Genomic DNA, 25,240 nt, shown 5'->3' with positions numbered 1-25,240 from the left:
CTAGTGTTAGGAATATAAATTGCAACTGATATTTGGTGGTATATTTCGATGCAAAACTTATGAAAACAAGACATTTGTACTACAGAGCCAGAGCCGGTTTTGGCCGGGTTAGTAATGAAAGGGTTAAACTGTCTCCAGAAAAACAGAAAATTCAGAAATCAGGAGCACTTCTAGTCTCATGCTTGCTGGATAATTGGCCCAGTACTGTACCTGCAACATCCAGCAAATGCTTGTAATAGATTATATAAATGGTTAATATTTATATATTCTAACTTGCTATAACTAAAGTAACTCCAATGAAGTCAGTAATGATGGTAGAGCTGACAGTTCCCAGAGAAGCAAACACTGGAGATGCTTCCCTCAGGAACTGAAGTGAGTTGAACTCTATGAAAACAACGGATGGGAAGCAATATGCCTTCCTGTAAAGACATGTGTTACAGAATTCGTTGGAACCAGGTTTTATTCAATGCTTATGAGTCTTGGTCTTACTGTAAAGTAATACAAACAAAGTTGTCAGAAAATTGGCAGAAACTAATGAGAAACAAAAGCATTACATCTGGCTCAAAAAAGACAATGAATGTTGCAGTAAAAATGTGCACTGATAATGGTAGAAATATCTGGCCAAAAATGACCGCTCTGTATCAGTTGCTGATAACACTCAAGCACTGTAATACATGCTTCCCCAGTCTATTGATGATATTCACACATATTGTCTATAAGGAGAATTTTTTTCTCTCAAAGCAATGCATACTTTATCATATTCAAGTATATGCAAAGATGTTAAATATCATTGGACAACTAAATCCACTCATAAAGGTTTGATTGGTCTGGGGCTTATAGTAGAAGATACTTGCCAAAGGCACTGCATAGTGGGACTGCACCTGAAACCATGTGGTTGGGAAACTTCTTAAAAACACAGCTATGCCTGCACCTTTTTATGTATGTGTGCGTGTGTGTGTGTGTACAAACTTGCAAAGCAACTATAAGAAAAATGTAAAAGAAAAGGCAAGAAAGGTAACTGTTAAATAATGAGTAAAATGAGATAGACCTACCTTATTAGGGGTCATGGCGTACAAATGCTCCTTATCCAAATCAAAGTAGAGATCAGGAAAGATCCTTTGGTCAGGGGCCACATGAATAGTCTCGTAAGGCATGGCAGAGTGGCTTGACTCAATGGACACCTGCAAAATAAAGGGACAACATGAAAGAAAAACAAATCAAACAATTAACAACTTTTAGTAAATAATATGGAAGCCACCACTATCTCATTATCACCAACATAAACACTGGGGAGCCACTATGGGACCACTCAGCCTGATAAAAATAGTACCAGTCATATTCATCCCATATTATGTTCGAACCAGCCAGATCTGGCCTCTCACACCTACCCTACAATGACATTCTAAAAATAAACAGTACATCATATAAATCTTGAAGCTATAAGATAATGCATGATTAATTCAAAACAATACAAATAAATAAGCATTACATATGAGAGAGTAATCTGAATGCTAAATGATCAAACTAGCCATATCTGGCCTTGCACACCTACCCAGCAATGATGCTCTAAAAATATAGCATAAACATATATTGTAAACATTCAAACATTATCTTTCCAAATCCTGCTACATTTCACACGGAATTTTTGGTTTTCTGAAGTCGTTTTGGTGTATAAGTTGACTTGCCCTATTTTGGCAGTAAATTTTGGTCTGAAAGATTCAACTTGTATACCAGAAAATATGATAAACAATCACATTATCAAAATCTCAAAGTTACAAGATAAAATAAGTACCAGTTGAGCACTGGTGTTGATGTAATTGACTTAGCCCTGGTTGGAAAACTGCTAGCTTTGTACCAAAATTTGAAACCAATATTACACAATGAGCCAATGAAGAAACTACGGTCAGGTGATTTGCTAGAAATAGCAGCGAATTTGTATTTAGATGACACTTCACTCTTTAAATAAGGACACAAGGAGAATATAGTGCCGGACTCCTTGCACATAGGAAAGGAAGAAAGACATGATGGTCATGAGTGGAATTTCATTATAAATTTACTTAATGAGGGGATGAGCTGGGGCTAAACAGCAACATCTGTTACCAAATGCTGTTTGACCATCACCACCGTAACTGCTGCCACCACTACTACCATCATGGCCCTAGCTACTAACTAACAAGCCACCAGCATCACTATCACCACCACCACAGTTACACTGCCACCACAACAACCACAATCAACACTACTGTCACTACCACTGCATTTTCAGGTCAAAGAATAAAAAAATGATGTGTGGTGAAATATTAATGATACAGTAAGAGAAAGGCTTTAATCAAATATTTACTGCAACTAATTGGTGAGTTGCAGGGTGTTCTTGTGATGACAGATTCACAAGGGCTTACCACACAATGGCATATACATATATACATACACATACATACAAGTATTCATGTGCATGTACACAAGACATACATACACACATATAAGCTGCACAAGTAAACATACATGTGCATACAAGTGTATACATACATGTACACATGACATACATACAAACTCAAACAAGATACCCAAGTATACATATATACTTACACATAGCATACACATACATGAGACACAAGCATATACATACATGAGACACAAGCATATACATACATGAGACACAAGCATATACATACATGTGACACAAGCATATACATACATGAGACACAAGCATATACATACATGAGACACAAGCATATGCATACATACACACATACATACATAAGATACAGAACCTTAATAATTAAAAAAGAAATGAAGTAACAATGTGCTGACCATCACAACTAACACCACCATTCCTATTTGATTTATTAGTAATAGAGAAAATATATAAACAAAGTACTAACTAGAAATAGACACAAGCATACATACACATACATGCACACGCTCACACACATATGTGACGTATAGGACATGGACTTCTACCTTAAAAAAAATATACATTTGGTTGCATGAAGAGTCACATACACACACACACACATACAGTGAAGGTTTGTTGCATTGTGGCTAGGGAGCTGCACTCACAATCACAAGATCATGGTTTCAAATCCCAGACCAGGTGGTGTATTGTGTTCTTTCATTTCATGCTGCTTCAGTCCGATCAGCTGTTTATGTTTAACTCTGTGATAATCTGGAATCCCATTCAGATGGAATCATCTGAAAGCTAAAATGCAAGGAAGTGCATTGTAACCAGCAGTGTATAACAACATTTGATAGTTTAGTCAAGACAGTGATAAATACATGCTTATTTATATCACCATCCTCCTCCTCATAATTTCAGATCCATTTTCCATGCTGGCATGGGTTGGATGATTTGATAGGGGCTGGCCAGCTGAAGAGTTGCTTGGGCTTCATTTGTCTGTTTTGGCATGATTTCTATGGCTGGATACCCTTCCTAATTCCAACCATTTTACAGAGGGTACTGCGAGCTTTTTATGACATGATTGGTTAGTCTTAAAATGGCATTGTAGCATAGGTGTGAGAAGCTCAATCTGCCTGGTTTTAACATAAAACAGGTAGAATATTTGGGCTTGATATAGCCAGTTTAAATGTTGAAAGGTTAAAGAATACATAGAGTGTTTATTTGTAATTTACTAAGTACTAATTCTAAACTACTCAGAGAGAACCATTCTACAAGTGACCCACCACCACTAGCACAACAGAAAACATAACACTATGTATGTTACACTGAGGGTGAGGGGTTCACTGCAGTGATTTGCAGGTGGGTGGGGATCCCTCATTATGGTAAATTTCAAAATGACCATATAAGGAACTGCTTTTGTGTATAACTCTTGCAAACACTTAGCAGTAACAGCAGTCCATTGCTCTTGAAGCTAAGTGCAAGAGTGTGTGCATGTAAGTGAATATAAATGTGTGGGAGAGTGGGGGTGGCAATATGCATTTATGAGACAATGTATGTATATGTATCACTGTTAGTGAGTTTATCGTGTATAAGTGTGTGTGTGAAAGACAGAGAAAGGAAAGAGCATAGACATGTGCATGTGTGTGCATCTACAATTGCATGTAAGTCACACAATCTTCGTTCTAGTTCTAGAGACAGTCTATGCATTGATGTGTGCATATGAAGATGTGCTTATAGTCAAATAGCATAACCAGAATAAACATGCATACACAAAGACACACACATACATACATACATACAGACCCATATGTTCACTTACTCACTCATACAGTCATGTCTGTATGAGTGATTATATATCTATAATACACACACACACACACACAAATATACACATGTGCACACAGTCGTTTATGTTTATGAAACTGTATGCACGATCATATATGTGTAACAGAAGATGTAAGCATACACATGCTCAAACACGGATATATACATACATATATACACACACTAGACACACACACACACATACACTTACATATGCATATATATATATATATATATATATATATATACACAGTCGCATACACATTTATATACTTATATATACATATATATATACACAGACACGTACACATTTATATACTTATATATACATATATACACACACTAGACACACACACATACACTTACATATGCATATATATATATATATATATATATATATATACACAGTCGCATACACATTTATATACTTATATATACATATATATATACACAGACACGTACACATTTATATACTTATATATACATATATATACACATAGACACATACACATATATTCATATATATAAATACACATACAAAATACATGTCTATATATAAATATATAAATGGATATATACACACAAATATATACACACACAATGCATAAATCTATATATATATATATATATATATATACACATATACACAAATATACAAACATAATATACAGACACAAATAGCGCACATATGAGCACGTACAGTCACACGTGTTTATAAGTCTGTATGGGTGATCACATATCTATAATAGGAGATATTGTGCATATGTTTCATGGTAATTGATAGTGTATGTGTTCACACACATGCATGAGTGTGCATATGCACACAGAAGATGCAACACACTTCAAAGGAAAACTATTACTGAAAATGTGCATTATTCTTTCAATTTACACTGCCACCATCACCTATTAACACCCACATCCCATCCATATCCAGCTTCACCGTTGGCGGCACCACAACTCTCACCATTATCATCAATACCACCACATGCCGCCCCGACCAAACCGAAGACAAGCAGCATCATTACCATCGTATTTACTACTCAGTGGCATGGCACCATCGTATTCATCTCTATCTCTAACACATATGTCCCTATTTTCGCTGTCATCACGATGACAACGACGACGGCCATAGAACCGCACCATCATAAACCACTGCCACCACCACCACCACCATCAACACTACCGCCGCCAACAACAACAACAACACTGTGAAGTTACATTATCATTTCCAAAAACTGCTAGCATCACTATTACCGTTTATACATTACATTATCAATGACACAACAGAGGAGCACCCCGCTCAACCCTGCACACACACCTCAATCAACATCACTACCAACAGTGCCGCTGCCATCATGACCATCATGCATGGCATCGTCAACATCACCATCGCCATGCATGGCATCATTAACACTGCAAGCAGCAGCACCATCACCACCACCAGCACCAGAACACACAGTATCACCCACATTACCAACACCACCACTATGCATGGCATCATCAACAACATCACCACTATCACCATTAATACCACCACCACCACCACCACCACCACAAAGCAAGACATCATCCACATCAACATCATCACCACCATCATCAAAATCATTACCAGCATTATAATCACAAACAATTGCTATCAATTCCACATTAACATCCACCAATGATGACATCCTTTTTTCATCTAACTTTAAATGTGTGTGTATATATATGAATGCACATACATATACACATTATTATCTTCATTGTTTTATGCCCATTTACAAATGTATATGCACATATGCATTTGCACAAACAAAACAACAACCAGAATCAAAGACTGGATTAGAATCAAGAAGTCATATTATTGTTTTTAAATATGCAAAAAGGAAGAATGCGATAATATAATATGTGAAAATAAAGTTGTACAAGGAAAACCCATTCGTATACATACAGCCATATACACACACATACAAATACATGTACTCACCCAAATATATATACAGCCACACACTCACACATAAAGATATACATGTATTCATCTCATTCTCTCTATGTATATGTACAAACATACATACACAAGCATATATATATATATATATATATATATATATCTGAACACACACACATGAACATATGTATATGCATAAATTACCACATACACACATGAACAGACAAACACAAAAGCAATTAAGCATACACACATGCATATATACAGACACACATATGCATATATAAACACACATACATGAACACATGTATATACATGCACACACACACACACACACACCACACACACACACACAGAGAAAAATATGTACATACATACACATGAACACATGCATACACAAAAACACAAACCAGAAATAAAAGATATGACAGAAAGGTAAAAAAAGAGCAACTAAAAACAATATAGCAAATCAAATGAAAGAAATACACAATAATATGGAATAAATAAATAAATAAATAAAATACAGGAAATTATGAACAACAACAGCAGCAGCATGAAGACTGAGAAACAACATAGAATTGTCTGAGGAAAGGAAAATGATTCAAAAGAAAATAGACTCAGAAACACATCTGGTGCCATAGAGTGTTAGAATTGTGGATATTTGTATACAGTTGTATATGTGTGCATGTGTGTGTGTGTGTGTGTGCATGTTTTTTGTGAAAATCTATGCATATATATATATATATATATATATATATATACATACATACATGCATACATACACTGCGTACATATATATGTATATATATACACAGATACATAGCGCAGACACACATTGTGTGTGTATGTGTGTGTGTATACATATATATATATATATTTGTGCAAAATTGCATATTGTGTGCATTTGTGTAAAACTGCGTGTATATACCCATGCACACACATCTAAGTTGGATTGAAGAGTGGATGTTTGACTGGATGAACAGACAGATAGATAACGCAATGGGTGCATGCATGTGTATATATACATGTATTTGTGTATTAACAACTACCTGGTTATGCGAGTGCATGTGTGTGTTTACGTACACATGCATGTGTGAGTGTATATACATGTTTGCATATATAACATAACAACAGCCAGAGTATATGTGTGCCAGGTTGAAAAATAAATGGATGAATGAACAACAGGATAGATAACATGGTGTGTGAGTGTGTGTGTGTGTGTGTATGTGGGTATATATAAATATGTTATATCTATCCTGGTACATAAATGCATAAATGGAAGGATGCAAACTAAAGATGAGTGAAGTACATGAGAGAAGGCTGCTAGGGAGGGGAACACAGCGGGTGGGATGGGGTGGGAGTCTTCCGAAGCATTCCCAGTATCACTCTGCGGAATAATTCTAGCATGGAATAAGTAAGTGGTAGAAGAGTTAAACGGGCAGGGTGGGTGGGGGTGATGGATAGGGGTGTTCTTATCTCTAAGATTTTTTTTTGCTTTTGCCGCTTTTTTTAAAGCATTAACTTTCTTCCTCATCCCGTCAACATCACTGTTCCCCACCACCACCACCACCATCAACAACAACAACAACAACCACCAAAATTTATTATTCCATAGGATGGGAAGAAAGGAGAACCTTATAAAGTGAGATCTTTATTATAGATTCTGTGACTGTTCCAGTTGAAAATATACCTTGTTGTTGTTGTAGTTGTCATTTTTGTTGTTGTTATGTCATCTTTATCATTATTAAGGGCAAATGATAGCAGAATCAGCAGAACACTAATCACAATGTTTTGTGGTATCTAATGATATATACCTCCACATTTCCTCATTTAAATCTTGTGCAAACCAACTTTACCCTTCATACACAAAGGCACTTAAAAATACAATTGTGTGAATGCATGTGTGTAGGAGCAGTGAGAGAGAGAGAGAGAGAGATAATGTGAAATAGACAGTTTTCTTTAGTCTTGCAGAGGACAAGAACTTCACTAGTGTTGGTGTAATGACACACACACACACCATAAAAATCTGCCACAAGAGAACAACAAAAGATTATGTGGAATAACAGGAAAACACACAACAGATGCAGACATGCTCAATTACTCATCAGTTATTAACCAAATATCACCTAGAGTAATATATACACTTATAAATAAACATATACACACACACACATACACCGATAAATATATTCATACACATAAGGCAGTGCTCCAGTATGGCCACAGTCAAATGACTGAAACAAGAAAATAATAAAAGAATACATACATATACACATAAATACCTACACATATATAATATACACAAGTATACACATACATACAAACACATATACATAAACAGATAATGAACAACCACTTTCAATTTCCTAATTATTTTCAGTGCTTAAATAACACTAACGAGCAACTAACTTAGCTAGAAGACAGTGAGCCAGTCAGAAGACAAGTATGACACTGCAAGCAGCCACCACGACCACCACGACCACCACCACCACCACCAAGACAAATGTCCTCCAACTTGATGGGTAAAGGTCAGCTTGTGGAGAAATTAGAAACCATGAGTATCGTTATCATTGAGGTTGATTACAAATTATTGGTCCAGAGTGATAGAAGCTCCGACAGAAACGTCACCAAAAACTACAGGGTAGTGGAAATAAATAGGACAATAAAAGAGAGATCAGTTTCATAAGAATTGGTTGTATTCGTATATATGTGTGCATGTGAGCATATGTGTGTGTTTGTGAATAAATATATAGATATACACACACACATACAGATATATACCACATACACTCATATGTATGTGTGTGTTTATACATATATGTGTGTGTGTATACATGCATTTGTGTGTGTGCATTTGTGTACATATATATATATATATACATGAATATATTTGTATATATGTGTGAGTGAGTGTACCTGTGTGTATGTGTGTGCGTGTGTGTGTGCACACGCACGTATTGGGAAAAGAATAAATTATTGGAGGGTGTCAAAGACAGACAAGTGGTTGAGTGGGGAGAGGATAGACTGGAATTTGAAACTAGATACAGTGGGAGGTGCCAAAGAAATAAGGATAAAAGTAAATCTGTCCCATCTATTCTGCGGCAGTTATGACCCATATACGTAATTAGCATGAATATCAATATAATTGGGATGTAGCCTATCCTTTCATACACATGTACATGTGTGTGGATAAATAAAAATAAGGATGTTTGCATGTGTGTGTGTATTTATACAAACACACAAGCACATATATATGTGCACTTATCTATATATATGTGTGTGCCTATATTTATACATACACACAAGCCCATATATATTTATGCACTTATGCACTTACATATATATATGTGTGTGTGTGTGTGTGTGTGTGTATGCACTTATTCACACACACACACACACACACACATACACTCACACACATATGCATACATACATTCACTTACATATTCATGCATAGTAAAGCGTTTGATTCCCAACCACATGGTTTTGGGTTCAGGCACATTGCATGGCTCCTTGGATAAGTGTCTTCTACTATAGCCCCAGGCTGACTAAAGCATCGTGAGTGGATCTAGAAGATGGAAAGTGAAAGAAGCCCTGTGTGTGTGTATCTATATATATTTTTGAAAGACAAAGTCAACCTCAGCACGATTTGTACCCAGAATGTAAAGAATTGGAAGAAATACTGCTAAACAATATGACTAGCTTAATTGTTGGTAATAACAGTAGGAACTCTCAGAGCTGCTAGTAGTAGTAGTAGTAGTAGTAGTAGTAGCAGTAGCAGTAGTAGTAGTAGTAGTAGTAAAGAAGAAATGCAAACCTACACATAGAAATACAGACACATATTTGCATATATAATCATCACCATCTTTTAACATTTGGTACTTCATGCTAGCTTGCAGTCTAATGAGGATCATAAACCCTGGAGGCAGCATTGAAAACCAAAGTCTGTTTTGCCATGGTTTCTACAGAGGGATGCCATTTTAACAGAAACATTTTACAGAGTGTACTTGACACTGGCACCATCTTGAAAAGTGTTACTTATTCTATCAGTGTCTTTTATCAAACTATTAAGTTATGGGAAAGTAAACAAGCCAACACCAAACGTTAAGCAGTCGAATGACTAGCACACACAAACACATGCATATAACTATATGATGGGCTTCTACACAGTTCCTGTCAACTAAATTCACTCACAAGGCATTCGTTAATCCAAGACCACAGTTGAAGACACTTGCTGTCATGCAGTGGAATTGAACTCAAAACCTCATGTCTGCACAAGAAAGTTTCTGGAAACCAAAATAAGCATGGAGTAAATAGCTATTAAAAGATAATCTGGTGGCAGTGATAGTACGAAGGTCAATAATAATCATGATAGCAATGGTGGCAGTTATGGTAGGATTGGCAGTAATGATTGTGAAATGGGTTTAATTGTAGTTGGAGTGGTGGTGATAAAGGAAGCACTGACAATGGTGCTCAGTATTAATATTAGTAATATGCAGTGACCATGGGTGTTGATGGTCACTACGGTAACAGTAGTAACAACAATGGTTATGATGATGGTGGTGATTGTAGCAGTGGTAGTAGTGACAGTTGGAGCACTCATGGTAGTAGTAGTAGTAGTAGTAGTAGTAGTAGCAGCAGCAGCATTGATATTGGTAGTACAAGCTGCAGCAGCAACAATACTAATAATGATGACAGTAGTAGTATTAACTATAATAATTGCATAATAATCAAGGGAGTGATTGCAACCCATTACATTAACTACTGGTCATAGTGGTAGTGGTGATGGAGCTGCAAAAAGGGCGCTGATGATTGTAGATAAAAGTAGTTGACTGCATACATACACCATGGCACCAAAGCCAAATTGTCTGACCAATGAAGCCAATGGGATAACAATGGTATAGTTATTCATAGAAAGCAGTATGATAATAGTGGAGGGCATGCCATGAGAGAGAGAAAAATAAGATGATGGATGGATGGATTGTGTTTGTATGTGTGTGTTTGGGTTGCAACCATTTGATAATTGGACATTATAACAAAGGAATTACGGAAGAAGACAAAGAGAAGAAAACAGCAGATAAACAGTGAGATAAAAGAAAAGAGCAGGGAGAGAGAAGTACACAGAGAGGGAAACAAGCAGAGAGAGAGTATGTGTGGTTGTGAGAACTAACAAAAACTGTTTTGGAGAGGATGAACAACAGAGCAAAGACTGGATCAGTCCTGACCAAATGAGAGCAGAGTTGAGTCCAGGGAAATCTTGCCCTCCCACACCTCCAACAAAGTTATCTAACCAATGGACAATAGAAAATGACAGCAGGACATGACATCACAAAAGAACTGGACTAAGCAGAAGCAATACAAAGACTTGCAGACCCTGGACAATAAATATAGCCTGGGCTGAATAATGTCTGTGTTGTTATTGGGTAAATGGAAGGGGAATAAGTAATGAAAAAAAGACAATGAAGAAAAGAAAGGGGAGACAATAAAGAAAAGAAAGAAGGGGAGACAATAAAGAAAAAAGAAGGGGACACAATCATGGTAGGGGAGAGGTGAGGAAAAAGTGATCTATTAGGAATGTCCTAGACAGCCGGGACTGCTCATATCCCACCCAGCTCCACCTACACTGTCTATCTGTCTGTAAGTTTTAGTGACAGTCATCGTTGATCAATGTGACAATATCTTGATACAAACATTACATAGTGACATAGATACAGGGGCAAGGTGACCATATTATGCGAGGCATTTATGTTTTTGTTTTTTGTCTGTGTATATGTATTTAAATGGCTGTGTGTCTGTCAGTTTGGATATAAATGCGATGTTGTATGTATGAGATTATATTCGAATAATATGCATGCTTTCCATCCATCTCCCATCTCTCTTTCTCTCTGAAGCTACACATACATATGTATATGTGCGTCTACCAATACAACACAGTGCCTGTTTTTGTGTGTGTATGTTTATACAACTAAGAGCCTCTGTATGCCTGTATGAAGCTATACAACTTAGAGCCTCTGTGTGTGTGCGTGTGTGTGTTATGCAACTAAAAGCCTCTGTGTATGTGTGTGTGAATCTAAACAAAGGTTTCTCTGTGTGCACATGAGTGTGTATGTATATATGTTGTGTATCTATACAAATAAAAACTTCAGTGTGTGTGTTTGTGTGTGGGCACTTATCTATGTAACTTAGTGTCTGTGCGTGCATGCATGCACATGTGTGCGTGTATGTATATCTGCACAACAGTGTCAGTTTATTGTTTTGTAGGTGTCTGTCCAGCTTCCTTAGTTTGTGTGTGTGTGTGTGTGTGTGTGTGTGTACATGTGTTTGTGAATACATATCTGCATTTGCTCATCTGTCAATGCCAGTCTCTTGAGAATGTAAGGGTGTGTCTGTTCATATGTGAGGGGAATGGATTTTCTGAAGAGGGTTAAACGTGTACAGATGATGGCCCATACAAACAATCCAGACAGGGCCAATACACACACACAGACACACACAAATTATGGAAAGTGTGGTGCAAAGCAGGGGGAAATGAAGGAGAGTCAGTAACGAGCCAGATATGACAACGATGTCTTGAAGCCTAATTAATAATTCAACATTCAATTGACCACTATATTTACCACCTCCCCACCCCATCGAGCGTCATTTTATTTCTACTGACACCATCGCTCTCCTCCACCTTCTCCTTGTCTTGTTTTCTGTTTTTTGTCCTTTATTGCTCAAATCAATCCCCTCTCCTCTACTTTATCCATCTAATGGATTTAGCACATTGTATCTCTTTTGGTCTTCGAACACCACAATTCTAGTGCCCACCTCTTAAGCCTGCCTCTGTCACTCTTTACTTTTATTCTTACATAACTGTTTGTCTACAATCTGTTTGCTTACTTCAATGTGTGTGTGTGGGGGGGGGGGAGTAAACATGTCCTGAACATGACATTAAACTGTATTCAGTGAAGAGGTGCCAATTTGGGAGTTTAGGATTTGAGGAGAGAGTGGAGTCACCCCTTAATTATCTCCCAGATTTGTTCTGATTCAGAAAATTAGTATTTGTCAGGGTCCCAAACAGAATGCCCAGGAGTATAGGGGGCTCTTGCTATTTTTGACAAAGCTGTGGGGAAAGCAGCTCTTCCAGCTGAAAGATACTCAGACATTAAACTTGCAATAAAAATAGCGCGGGTCATTGAAGGAGTGGCAAGAGTATTGTACAAGCTTTTGTTGCTTAAATCCAATCACATACAGGTGTCTCATATCATTTCATGTCTGGATCAGTTTTATATTTTATAAAGCCCCTATGGGCTTCGACGTCTGGTGAAAAGTTACATCTGCACACATGTAAGGATGAAAGTAAATCAGAACAACCACACCAAATGTGAGATGACTATCATCTGACAAGATAACGGAAGACAAAAAGTCTCTGGCTTTGGGTAAAAGATAATACATGAGAATCAGTTAATTATGGCTTTATTCAACATATTCCCCTCTCCGATTCACCCACTTATTGCAGCGGTCCTTCAGTTTTTCTAAGCCCTGTAAAAGAACTTGGAAGCCTGGGCCTGAGACCAAGCCTTTTGAAATACCCTTCAAGCCAGGAACTTTTCAGCAGTCCTTCATATATTATCTTTCCACCAGTCTACATTCAGTTCCATTGTTTAAGTGATTGAAATTAAAACATTGTTCCCTCAAAATTTCATGTTAATTTATGTTCTAAATATCAATTTAGTGATAAAGTTATTTTACTAAATTCTTCATTATCCTCAAAAATTGATTGAAACAACATAAGTATATTTCAACAAAAATATGGCAACACAAAGGTTAAAGTGATCTAAAAACTTCCAAGCTATTATTTCACACAGTTTTATTTATTGTTTTATTCCAGTCCTGTTCTGAGATTATTCATGGTTTTCCTGTGATTCATTTGTCTCAGACTTAACTTGCTGTTGCTTACATTAATTTTTGACTTGTTATTCCAGTTGTTGTTGTTGGCATCTCTCTCACAATTATTAGTCTCTTCTTTCCTTTGTCTTAATTATTTCTCTCACATTCTCATTCTCCAACTATTTGTTTTTTCCATTCTCTCTCATTCTTTTACTTTCTCTCTATTATTTATCTCTTGTTCTCATCCTCTTACTTACACCTCTCTCTTTTATTTTCCTACTCTCTCATTGTCTCTTCTGCCTTCTGCTATCTCTCTTACTTTTCTTTCTTTTTTTCTCTCTCTCTCTCCTGTCATTTCCATTACCTCTCTCTTTCTCCTTCCTCATACTACCTAATTAAAAGTTTGATCATGATCTCGGCATTCATGATGTGTCCTGCAGTGGTGGTGCTGCTGCTATGAATGGCTATGGTAACAGTGGTGATGACCTATAAACTTAACTAGCTTGTTAATTAATTATACTTTTGTTGTTTCTTTTGAACCATTCATTAGCCTAGTATTGTTTAGTAAGCGATAGTGTCAGATCTTTGGCATGCAAAGTTTTGAGCCAATCAAATCTCAACACTGGTGACACACAACCAGATATTTGAAAACATACCACAATATATACATATATGTTGCTGTTGTCCTTGTTGCTGCTGCTGTTGTCATAGTAACAGTTGTTGTTGCTGTAGTCATTCTGTTGTTGTTGTTGTACCTTTTAGCCCCAAGTCAGCTCTGATTGTGCAGGCATATCATATATAAGACTACATTACCTAATGTGCTCTTACTTTCTTTTTAAAGCCATTAGACTGTAATTTGAAGCAAATTTGATAGCTAAGAAGATCTGATCATGTAGATCCTCTTCATCATTTTAAATATCCACTTTACCATGCTTGCATGGGTTGGATAGAATTTATTGAGGCAGATTTTCTATGGCTGGATGCCTTTCCTATCACCAATTCTCATCTTGGCTAGACATGTTCCAGCAAAATATTAGAAATGAGTGATACAGCCTATTATGTCAGTAACACCCATTTGCAACTATCACATGATGTCAAGAGGAGATGCATACATGCACATACGCATGCACACACATCTATCTTTTACTTGCTTTAGTCATTGGACTGGAGCCATGGTGGGGCACCACCTTCAAGGGTTTTCATTGAACAAATCAGACCCAGTACTTATCTTTTAAAGGCTGGCACTTATTCTGTTGCTCTTCTTTATATTCCATTGCTCGCTTCTACTCACACACACATTTATTCAAGAGTGTAAATCCAAAACAATCAATTACAAAGAATACAGAAACTAGTGCAACTTCAAATTTTTCTTTCAACAGTTAATTATACAGCATAATTATATGTTTCTGCTGCATACCCGCCTGGGTAACTTATCCCTATATATTAATATTCATTGTGTGTGTATGTGCATGTGTGTAAATATATATATATATATATATATATAAATATATATAATTATATACGATGTGCTTCTTTCAATTCTATTTTCCACATCCACTCATAAGACATTGAACCAAAACTATAATACAAAGTATCATGCAGTGGGCCTGAACCCAGAACTAAGTAGTTGGGAAGCAAACTTCTCAACCACACAACCATGCCTGCACCTATTATCCTAGATGGATACATAAATCAATTCATCACTAGCTGGAAGCTAAACATATCAATAAATATGAACTAATAAATGAATATAAAGCTGTGTAGCTCTTTTAATGGCCATGAATGGATTAGTTGATTACCAGGGGAACGTTGCTTAATTTCAGCCTTATGATATTTAGTAGATAAGAAATAAATGGTATATTCTCTATCCATACCACCACCACCACCACCACTACCTCCTGATCAAGATAGATGGTTAGCCTGTTAGTCTATTTCAGATAACTTCCCAGATGATTTGGTAACTATTCTCCAATCGACTGCATTATTATTAGGTTGTTGAGGAGGAATATAGATAGTTAGAAGCAGAAGACTGATAAAGAAACATAGAGGTGAGCAATGGGAGTATATGTTGACACATTGCCATGACTCATCTCTGTGACAAATTAACTGTCATACAAAGATGGCTGGACAACTAAAGAAATGAATGAAAATGAGAGCTGGAAGCTCAAAAATGGAAGTAAACCAAACAAACTAAAAATAGAGACACATTTTGGTGGATATCATCATCATCATCATTTAATGACCATTTTCGCCAGCTTGCATGGATCAGACAGAATTTGTTGAGGCAGATTTTATACACCTAGATGTCCTTCCTGTTGGCAACATTCACTACTCTCCAAGCAAGCCAATATTTTCTCCATGTCCTTGCATGTTTTTTCAAGAGAGGCTGGAACCAAATAACCTCACTTTGGAACCAAATAACCTTGTATGTCAATGATATTCATTTACAAGTATCACATAATGCCTATAGAAAGGTACATGCAAACACACATTCATATATGTACATATACATACTACATAATTACATACATACATACATACATACAACAGGCTTCTTTTAGTTTCCTTCCACTCACAAGGCTTTGCTTGGCCCAAGACTAAAAGTAGATTTACCCAAGGTGCCACACAGTAGGACTGAAACCAAGACTTCATGGTTGGGAAGCAAGCTTCTTAAACACATGGCCACATCTGCACCTTAGATACATAGTTAAATGGTATCAGATTTTGTTGCAAGACCAACAGTTTTCAGGAGAAGAGAAGTTAACTGATACCTTGGACCCCAGTATTTGATTGGTGATTCATTTCACTGACCCCTAGCAGGATGAAAGGCAACATTGACCTAAACAGGATTTGAACTTGGGATATAAAGCATCAGAACAAATTTTATAAGCCATGGCTGTGTGGTAAGAAGCTTGCTCTCCAACCACATGGCCCTGGATTCAGTCCTTCTGCGTGGCACTTTGGGCAAGTATCCTCTACAATAGCCTTGGGCCAACAAATGCCTTGTGAGTGGATTTGGTACCTAGAAACTGAAAGAAGCCCATTGTATATATATATATTTATGTGAGGGGGTGTCTGTGTTTGTCCCCCCACCAACAAAAAAGACCAATAGAATAAGTAACAAACTTAAAAATACTGGAGACAATTTGTTTTATTAAACCCTTCAAGGCATGGCCCTAAAATGGCCACAGCCTAATGACTGAAACAAGTAAAAGCTGAAAGATAAAAAAATATCTGAAAGATATTAGATTTCAGTAAAGAATTTAGTTCTGTTGCTTTCATTCTAAAAGTTTCTTTGACAGCATCATCCTTATAATAATCACTTCAGCAAACATCATCATCATCGTCATCATCATCACTGTTGTCAACAGTAACTAATCATAGAAACATTTCCATCCATTGATCCAATCAAGTTAACAAATTCCCAGGAACACTTTCTACACACACAGACGATGAAAATGATGCTGCATGCTGCAAACCACAAACCAAATTCTAAATATTCTTCTGATTTCAAATTGAACCGAGGAAAAGACACACACGCACAAACACACACACATGACTTAAGATTTAGAAATTTTCTTTCATCACATGTCTTCCTTTTAAATAGCTTGTCTCAAATTGAAGAAAAGCGGGTGAGAGAGAGAGAGAGAGAGAGAGAGATCACAGCAATAACAACAACAACAACATAAAAAGCAATGGTTTGTCACTTGCAGTCTTGTGCATTTCTACCTTTTGTTTTTTAGGGTTTTTTTTTTTAGGTTTCTGTTATTTTCTGGCAGGAACAAAAACCGTAATTCTCAAAGGACCAAACGATAAAACATATTTCGTTCATCAAAGAATCTTCTGATTTTTTTTTGTTGTATTTTTTAATTAAATTTTAAAAAATAAATTGGAAAACAAAACTAAAATACCTTAATCAAAAGGTAGAAAGAAAAAAAATATTAGAATACTAAGTATTTTAATAAAAATCCATAAATGGTTGAAGTTTAGTTTTTGTCGTCAACATCATTGCTATCACCACTCCCGTCTCCATAATCATCATTACTATCATCAACACCAACACCACTACCATCATAATCACTACCACAACTACGGTCGCTATCATCACCAATGTTATTGTCATTATAATAGCCACATGCATACAAGGATGCATACTGCATTAGCCAAGAACACATGCCTAAACAACTTTTAGAAAGATGAAGAGAATGTCTCACTCATGTAAATGCGTACATAAATTCAAAATATGAAAATACACCTAGACATACATGCACACACACACACACACACACACACACACAGAGACGAACAAGTATGTATGAAGATATACACAAATTCCATAGACAAATACAATCACTCTGCACACACACACACACACACACACACACACACACGTAACCTATCGGAGATATGACGACAAAGCTTAGAATAAATTGACAGAATGAAGTTGGGGAAATAATAATAATAAGAAGAAGAATCCTATCTGCAAAAGGCACAAAATTTGTGGGGAAGGGAACTAGTCGATTACATGGACCCAAGTGTTTCACTGGTACTTAAGAATCTGAATACAGAATGTAAAGCCAGACGAAAAGCCATCAAACATTTTGCTCGATGTAACACTGCTTCTGCTACATTGCTGCCTTAATACTACTACTACTGCTGCTAATAATAATAATAATCTTTTCTACAAAAGGCACAAGACCTGAAATTTTGGGAGAGGGGACTAGTTGATTACATTGACCGCAGTGCTCATGTGGTACTTATTGACCCTGAAAGGATGAAAGGCAAAGTCAGCCACATCAGAATTTGAACTCAGAATGTAGACTTACCACTAAGCATTTTACTCTAGTATTTAACTGGTACTTATTTTATCAACCCCAAAAAGATGAAAAGCAAAGTCAACCTCGGCAGAATTTGAATTCACAACATAATGACAGGAGAAATGCCATTAAGCTAATTGCCCAAAATGCTAACAGTTCTGTTGTCTTCAATAACAACAACAATAATAATAATAGCAGCAGCAACAGCAAGAACAATTACAATAATATGTAAAAATACAAGACATATGATAGTAAAATAAAAGAAAATACAAAAATATGAAATCACTCTGACACAAGCAGCAGAAAGATCCTACACCTTAAATTCCAACTGCAACCATCATCCACTACAAAACCAACTCTACTGTTGTAAAAAGCAAGAAGAGAACAAGTTGGATGTTGTTGATGTTACTTTCATTGATTATTACTAAAGAAGTTTTAAGGCCCTTCATTGCAAATAAAGAAATGTTGGGGAGAAGCATTTTCTACACAAAGGTAAAAACTTATGAATTTTTTGTTGTCAGTGTTTACAGACAAATTGTGAAAGACATGGCTAAGTTATCTTAAAATATTTCATCAACTCGCATTAGTGATACTACAACCTGTGTATATTAAATGAGACTGGACTATGTGTAGGTATATGTATGTACCCATCTTCATGTGTGTATATATGTGTGTGTCCAGTAGAGTTTTGTATCAGTATCTGTGGGGTGTGCATATGTGAATACATCGTATTGGTACCTATGCATGTATGTGTGCTTATGTACATGATTGCACAGCGTATATTATATATATATATAAATATATATATGTACATGTTGTTTTATTATTACCCACTAGGGGCTACATAGATGGGACAATACAATCGGGAAAATGAATAATGAATTATGAAATTTGTACAATGTGGTGCAATGCCCACTCGATCCCCGAAATCGAGCGGTTACATTTCGTCAATTAATTTTGTTCGTCAACAATATTTTCAAATAAAACATTTTATACATTTTCAACATACATTTCAAAAAGTTTTACAAAGTTCAACATTTCTTTTTTTTTTCCGAATTTAAAGTTCTTTTATCATTTCCAAATTAAAGTTTTCACAATACCTTTTCTTTTATATATACTCCATTATGTCTACCAAATCTGAGTAAACTTCCATCGTTCGAGGCCACCTTGGAAGGCGGCATTTCATATGTTTTAACACGTTCTCGCCAGCTGCCTCGATGAACGCCTCGGCGTCGTTCTCGTGGACGAGTGCACCTGTTTCTTTCCATTCGGTGCCCATCCTGACCCACGTATATCCGTTTGTTTCGCTTATTAAATCTTCCATCTCCTCACAGTGCTTGTGATGGATCAACGTTCCATAGTATTTGAATTTTCTATTCGTACCTGCGTTTTCTCTAGTTTTTCTCTTAGGACTTACTTCCTCTTTTTTCTCCTCCCTCGGTTTCTCTCTTTCTCTCTTTTTGCTTTCTCTTCTTTCTTTTTCCTTCTCTTGTCTTTTTGACTCTTTGTCTGCCGTCTCTCTACCCTGTGCCTTAAGTTCCTTTCCTGTTGTTTCTTTTCCTTTTTGCATACCATCTTTTCCTTTCTCTTGGTTCTGTTCCTTCTCTTGTTCTTTTCCTGCTTTTTCTCTTTCCTTTAATGTACTTTCCTTTTCTTTCTCTTGCTTCTGCCTTGGCTCCTTCTCCTCTACTTCTGCACCTGTGAATTTTGCTCCTTTTCTACTATCTTCTTCCCTTTGTTTTCATTTTCCTTCAGTGCGCTGTTACTTCCCTTCTCTTGTTGTTTCTCCGTATTTCCTTTTCCTTGTTTTCGCTGTTCTTTCCTTCGTGTTCGTTTTCCTTCTCTCCACTTTGTGTCTCTTTTTGCTCCGCTGTGAATTCATACAGCGGACATTCTTTTTTATGTGCCCTCTTGACCGCACAGGTAGCAATTCGGTTTTCTGCCTTCCACTATTACACTAATTGTTTTTTCGTTTTCTATTTCTATTTGGAAGGGAAATCTTTCGATGTCTTCAATTGTGGCCATCAGCCACAACTCGACTCCGAATCCCTTCCAATTTACAACGTTCGTCTCCTTAATTGACCCTATTTCTACTTCCTCTTTTGCTGCTCCAATAATGGCTGTTACCAGCATTTCTGTTTTAATATTGGGGGTACCTTTGGGACTCTTACCCGTACCCCTCGTCTTCCTTATACGTCGGCCACATGGTGAAATTTTCCGCTTTCAGGACAGTGGAAGCCATGAGGCCGCCACTTCCTTTGTTGCGCATCTCACCTCCACCGTACCATATTTCTTTCCTCTGTCTACAAAAGTCGCTTTTTTCATGATGTCCCCAGACATTTCTCTATTTCTTCAATCGTCACTCTCACCAGTTTTCTCGTGTTTCTATCTTGCGTTCTATACGTTATCGTGATGTTATTTTTCTCTTCTATTGTTTCCACAGGCGGGACCAGCTTCACGCTGTCACCCTCCCTTTTGACGAACTTCTCGTATTCCTTCAATTGTTCTTTCTAAAGAACACTTCTCTTATTCTAAGAGACTCGTCACTTTTGTTGTGGCGACCCCCGCGTAAGTCTCCATGACTTGAGGGTCGACACACCTTCTATAAAAGGTTCAAACACGCAGCGGCAAAACGCCTCGCGCGATTCAATTTTTGACAACTTTTAACCGTCTTTTTTCAATTTTCACATATAAAATAACTCACAACACACGTATATAGCTTGGAGCTATATATGTACATGCATATGTGTGAACTGCCCTCCACCACACTGATATTCCAACCTAATAGAAATAAGCTTATAAACGGAAGTTGAAATGGATCACTAACTTTAATAAAATAGCAACGCACACACATACAAGATAGACATGGCAATGTAGTTTGGTGTGGTGTGATGATGTGGACATGATAGAGCAGTTTGGCTTTGAATTAAAAATTCTTGACCACCTCCACTGTCACAACTACCACCGCCACCACTTAGACTCACCATTAAGCAGTGGACATAGCAGAGCAGCTTGGCTATGGGTAAACTGTTACTATCACCTGCACTGATCATTAAGCTTGGGTTTGGATTAACAATTCTTGACTACCACAACCTTGATTCACTATTAAACAGTGGACACGGTAAAGTAGTTTTGCTTAGGATTCTCAACCACAACCACCATCATTATCAGCACCGAGATTAACCATTAAGTAACAGAAACACTAGAATGACGTGGCTTTGGGATTAACAATTCTTGACCACATCTAGATTCAGCAGGGGACATGGTAGAGTGGCTTGTCTTTGAATTAACAAGTCTTTTGGTTTGGGATAAACAATTCTTCACCACCACCACCACCACCTAGATTAACCATCAAGCAATTGACACACTAGAGTAACTTGGCTTTTGGATTAACAATTCTTGACCATCACCACTGCCAGCACCTAGACTGACCAGAGGACCAGATTGAGCTGAGGTCATGGTAGAGTGGCTTGGTTTTAGATTAACAACTCTTGACCAACACCACCATTGCTGCCCCTTAGATCAACCATTAAATGGTGGACTTAGTAGAGTTGCTTGGCTATGGATTAACTATTCTCAACCATCACCAACGCCAACACCCAGATTGACCATTAAGCGAGGTAGGTAAGCAGCTATTATTTAATCGATGAAAATCGATGACCATAAGAAAACAACAATATTAACACATCAGTGAACAGTCTTTTAGAACTATATTATATTATGTCAAGACAAGTGAGAAGACCATTTAGCAGTTTTTAATTTGTCAGTTCTTAAGCCTACTGAATGTTTACAAAACGGCTGGTAAAACTAATTATTGGCCAAACGAATTTTGGTGAGTAGTTTAAATGTCGCCAAACATTGCAGCCAAGTAAAAATTCTTCAAGTGGAAACCGTAAAACAAAATAAAAATTAACTGACAACAACGATAATGATAGTATTAATGATGATGATAATGACGATGGTGGTGGTAGTGGTTTCTCTTATAGTCGCAAGGGCAACTGAGGAAGGAACAATAATAGTTGTAGTAATAATAGCATCAATAAAGATATTGCGAATGTGTGTAGATACGTTGTGTATGTATATGTGTTGTGTATGTGTGTGTGTGTAGTGTATGTGTGTACATGTATGACAGAGAAAGAGAGAGTATGAGCAAGAGTGGAGGAGAGAGTGTGGGGGAAAAGAGTGTGCATAAAGAACATGATGGAGTGTATACAAAGATTAAGTGAAAGGGAAATAGCAAAGCCCTGAATGTGCTCAAAATAGAGAGAGAGAGAGAGAGAGGGGGGGGGGGTACATGTTTAGAAAATTTAGGGCATGTAATTATTACTGCAATGTCTTCTTTATATATCTAATTAACAAGTTTACAAATCAAGTCATGCTGGAGATTCTTAAAAAGGATGAAATAGTACTATACATGGCTACCACTAAGAAATTATAAGAACTTTGCCAAAGATTCCTTAAATCCTTAAAAATGTTTTAGCCCGAAGGCTGCGGCCATGCTGGGGCACCACCTCTGAATGAGCTACACTAATATGTGAATCCACCTCTGATACGTGGCACTTGATCAACAAGGGAGTTCGATGCTGCTGCCCGCATCTGTGTCTCCTGTCATGAGGTAGGTTCATCTGGGACTCCCGACAAGAAGAGATCCAGTTTAGTTTTAAAGAAACCCACATCCACACCATGTAAGTCTCTCAGGCATTTAGGGAGGATGTTAAAAGGCTGTGGTCCTCTGAAACCCAAGCTGTTGCAGCATCTGGTCCTGTATTTTGATGGTGATGTTGGAATCTTTGGCACCATGCAGTGGCGTCCCATTCTGCGGTTGGGGTAACTTTGAATGCCAAAGTTTGGGACAAGACCCTCCAGGATTTTCCAGATGTATATCACCACATATCTCTCCTGCCTCTGCTCTAGGGAGAAGAGGTTTAATACTTTCAGTCTTTCCCAGTAGCTGATATTTTGCATTGAGACGATCTTCTTTGTGTAGCTTCTCTGAATTGCTTCGAGTTCTGCTGTTAGTTTTATATTGTGTGGTGACCATAGTTGGGAGCAGTAGTCCAAGCGGCTGAGGACGAATGTTTTCCAGGGGACCGTCAGTGTCTCTTTCTCTCTTGTTCTGAAAGTTCGGAGAATCCGTCTGCATTTTATCACCAGATTAGTAATATGCACTTGGAAAGATGCATCATTGCTCATGTCAATGCCTAGGTCACGCACTGATTTTGACTCAGGGATTGCAATTCTTCCTGGGCCAGGGTATCCAGTCTGCACGTCGTTTACCTTTGTGTGCCGGTAGCGCAGGGCCTGGAACTTACCTGCATTAAACTGCATGTTATTGTCCTCTGCTCACCTGTATATTTTATCCAACTCCTGTTGCAGATGCGCAATATTTTCAGGGTTTTGTATTGTATGGGAGACTTTTGTGTCATCTGCATAGCTAGCAAGGGTGGCCATCGTAGCAACTGAAGGCATGTCTGAAAGGGCCACTATGAACAGCAGTGGCCCCAAGACAGTGCCCTGTGGAACACCGCTTGTTATTTGTGTTTCCTTGGAGGTGGCTCCATTGCTCACAACTGCTTGTCTTCTGTCTTTTAGGAAGTTGTGCAGCCACTCTCCAAGTTTTCCGCCTATGCTGATAAAAGAAAATTTTTTAATTATGTACAGGTTCAACTCCAACTTTCTAAACAGTGATGGTCTGGAACCGCTTACAATCCACACTAATTCACAAACAGTAATGTCCAATTCCTGTGGCCTCCAGACTAATTTACTGGTACCTTGCACAGTACAGTATGAATGAACCTGTATTATTTATACAAACGTACAGGTACCTGTATTTCATATCATTAAGTAAATTTAGTATTTGTTTAAAAGACAGTGTGTTGGCCAAGGTAACCATCACTGGCTTGGAAAAATCAGTTAACTGGGAAATGCTTTGGAACCAAAAGTTGTGGAAAATCAATGCTGTACCTGTATTTATATTAATATTTATATATGTGCACTCTGTATATCCTTTCATATTCCTCTTTTTCAAATTCGAATTTCTAACCCAGCCTCACATTGTGAAGAGATAGTTAACTCTCTTTGTATTAATGGCCATCCAGAGGGCACCACATGATTGAATTATTAAGATGTTTTTATAAAAGAGAGATAGAGACAGACAGAGATGAAGTAAAGACTAATGGCAAGAGATGGAAATTAAGAGCGAAATCTTTGGTCTAGAACATGGAAAAAAAAAATACACCTCTCTGATCTGAAAGAATTTCTTTCTAGAAATGTCTATTTTTCATAATTCCCTTCTTCCTTTTTCTTAGATAAGAATACACAAAATGCAAACCTTTGGTCAGCTGAAAAGTTTCACACCTATCTCTTGCAGTGTCTTCATATTCTAGCAGAATTTTCTCTTTT

At 37.2% G+C, this 25,240-nt stretch overlaps 1 protein-coding gene across 6 annotated transcripts in view; it reads right to left on the bottom strand.

Moving 5' to 3' along the window:
- LOC115212037 (plexin-A1) overlaps positions 1-25,240 on the bottom strand; it is a 695,010-nt gene that overhangs the window by 463,547 nt on the left and 206,223 nt on the right. For all 6 annotated transcript variants that reach the window (XM_036502774.1, XM_036502773.1, XM_036502772.1 and 3 more), the window contains one exon: positions 1,053-1,181. In XM_036502774.1, the coding sequence (XP_036358667.1) occupies positions 1,053-1,181 (129 nt within the window). The remainder of the gene's footprint in view (positions 1-1,052; positions 1,182-25,240) is intronic.

Source organism: Octopus sinensis, linkage group LG5 (assembly GCF_006345805.1).
Source record: "Octopus sinensis linkage group LG5, ASM634580v1, whole genome shotgun sequence".
NCBI classification, from domain to species: domain Eukaryota; kingdom Metazoa; phylum Mollusca; class Cephalopoda; order Octopoda; family Octopodidae; genus Octopus; species Octopus sinensis.
This window is presented reverse-complemented; position numbering and strand designations above follow the sequence as displayed.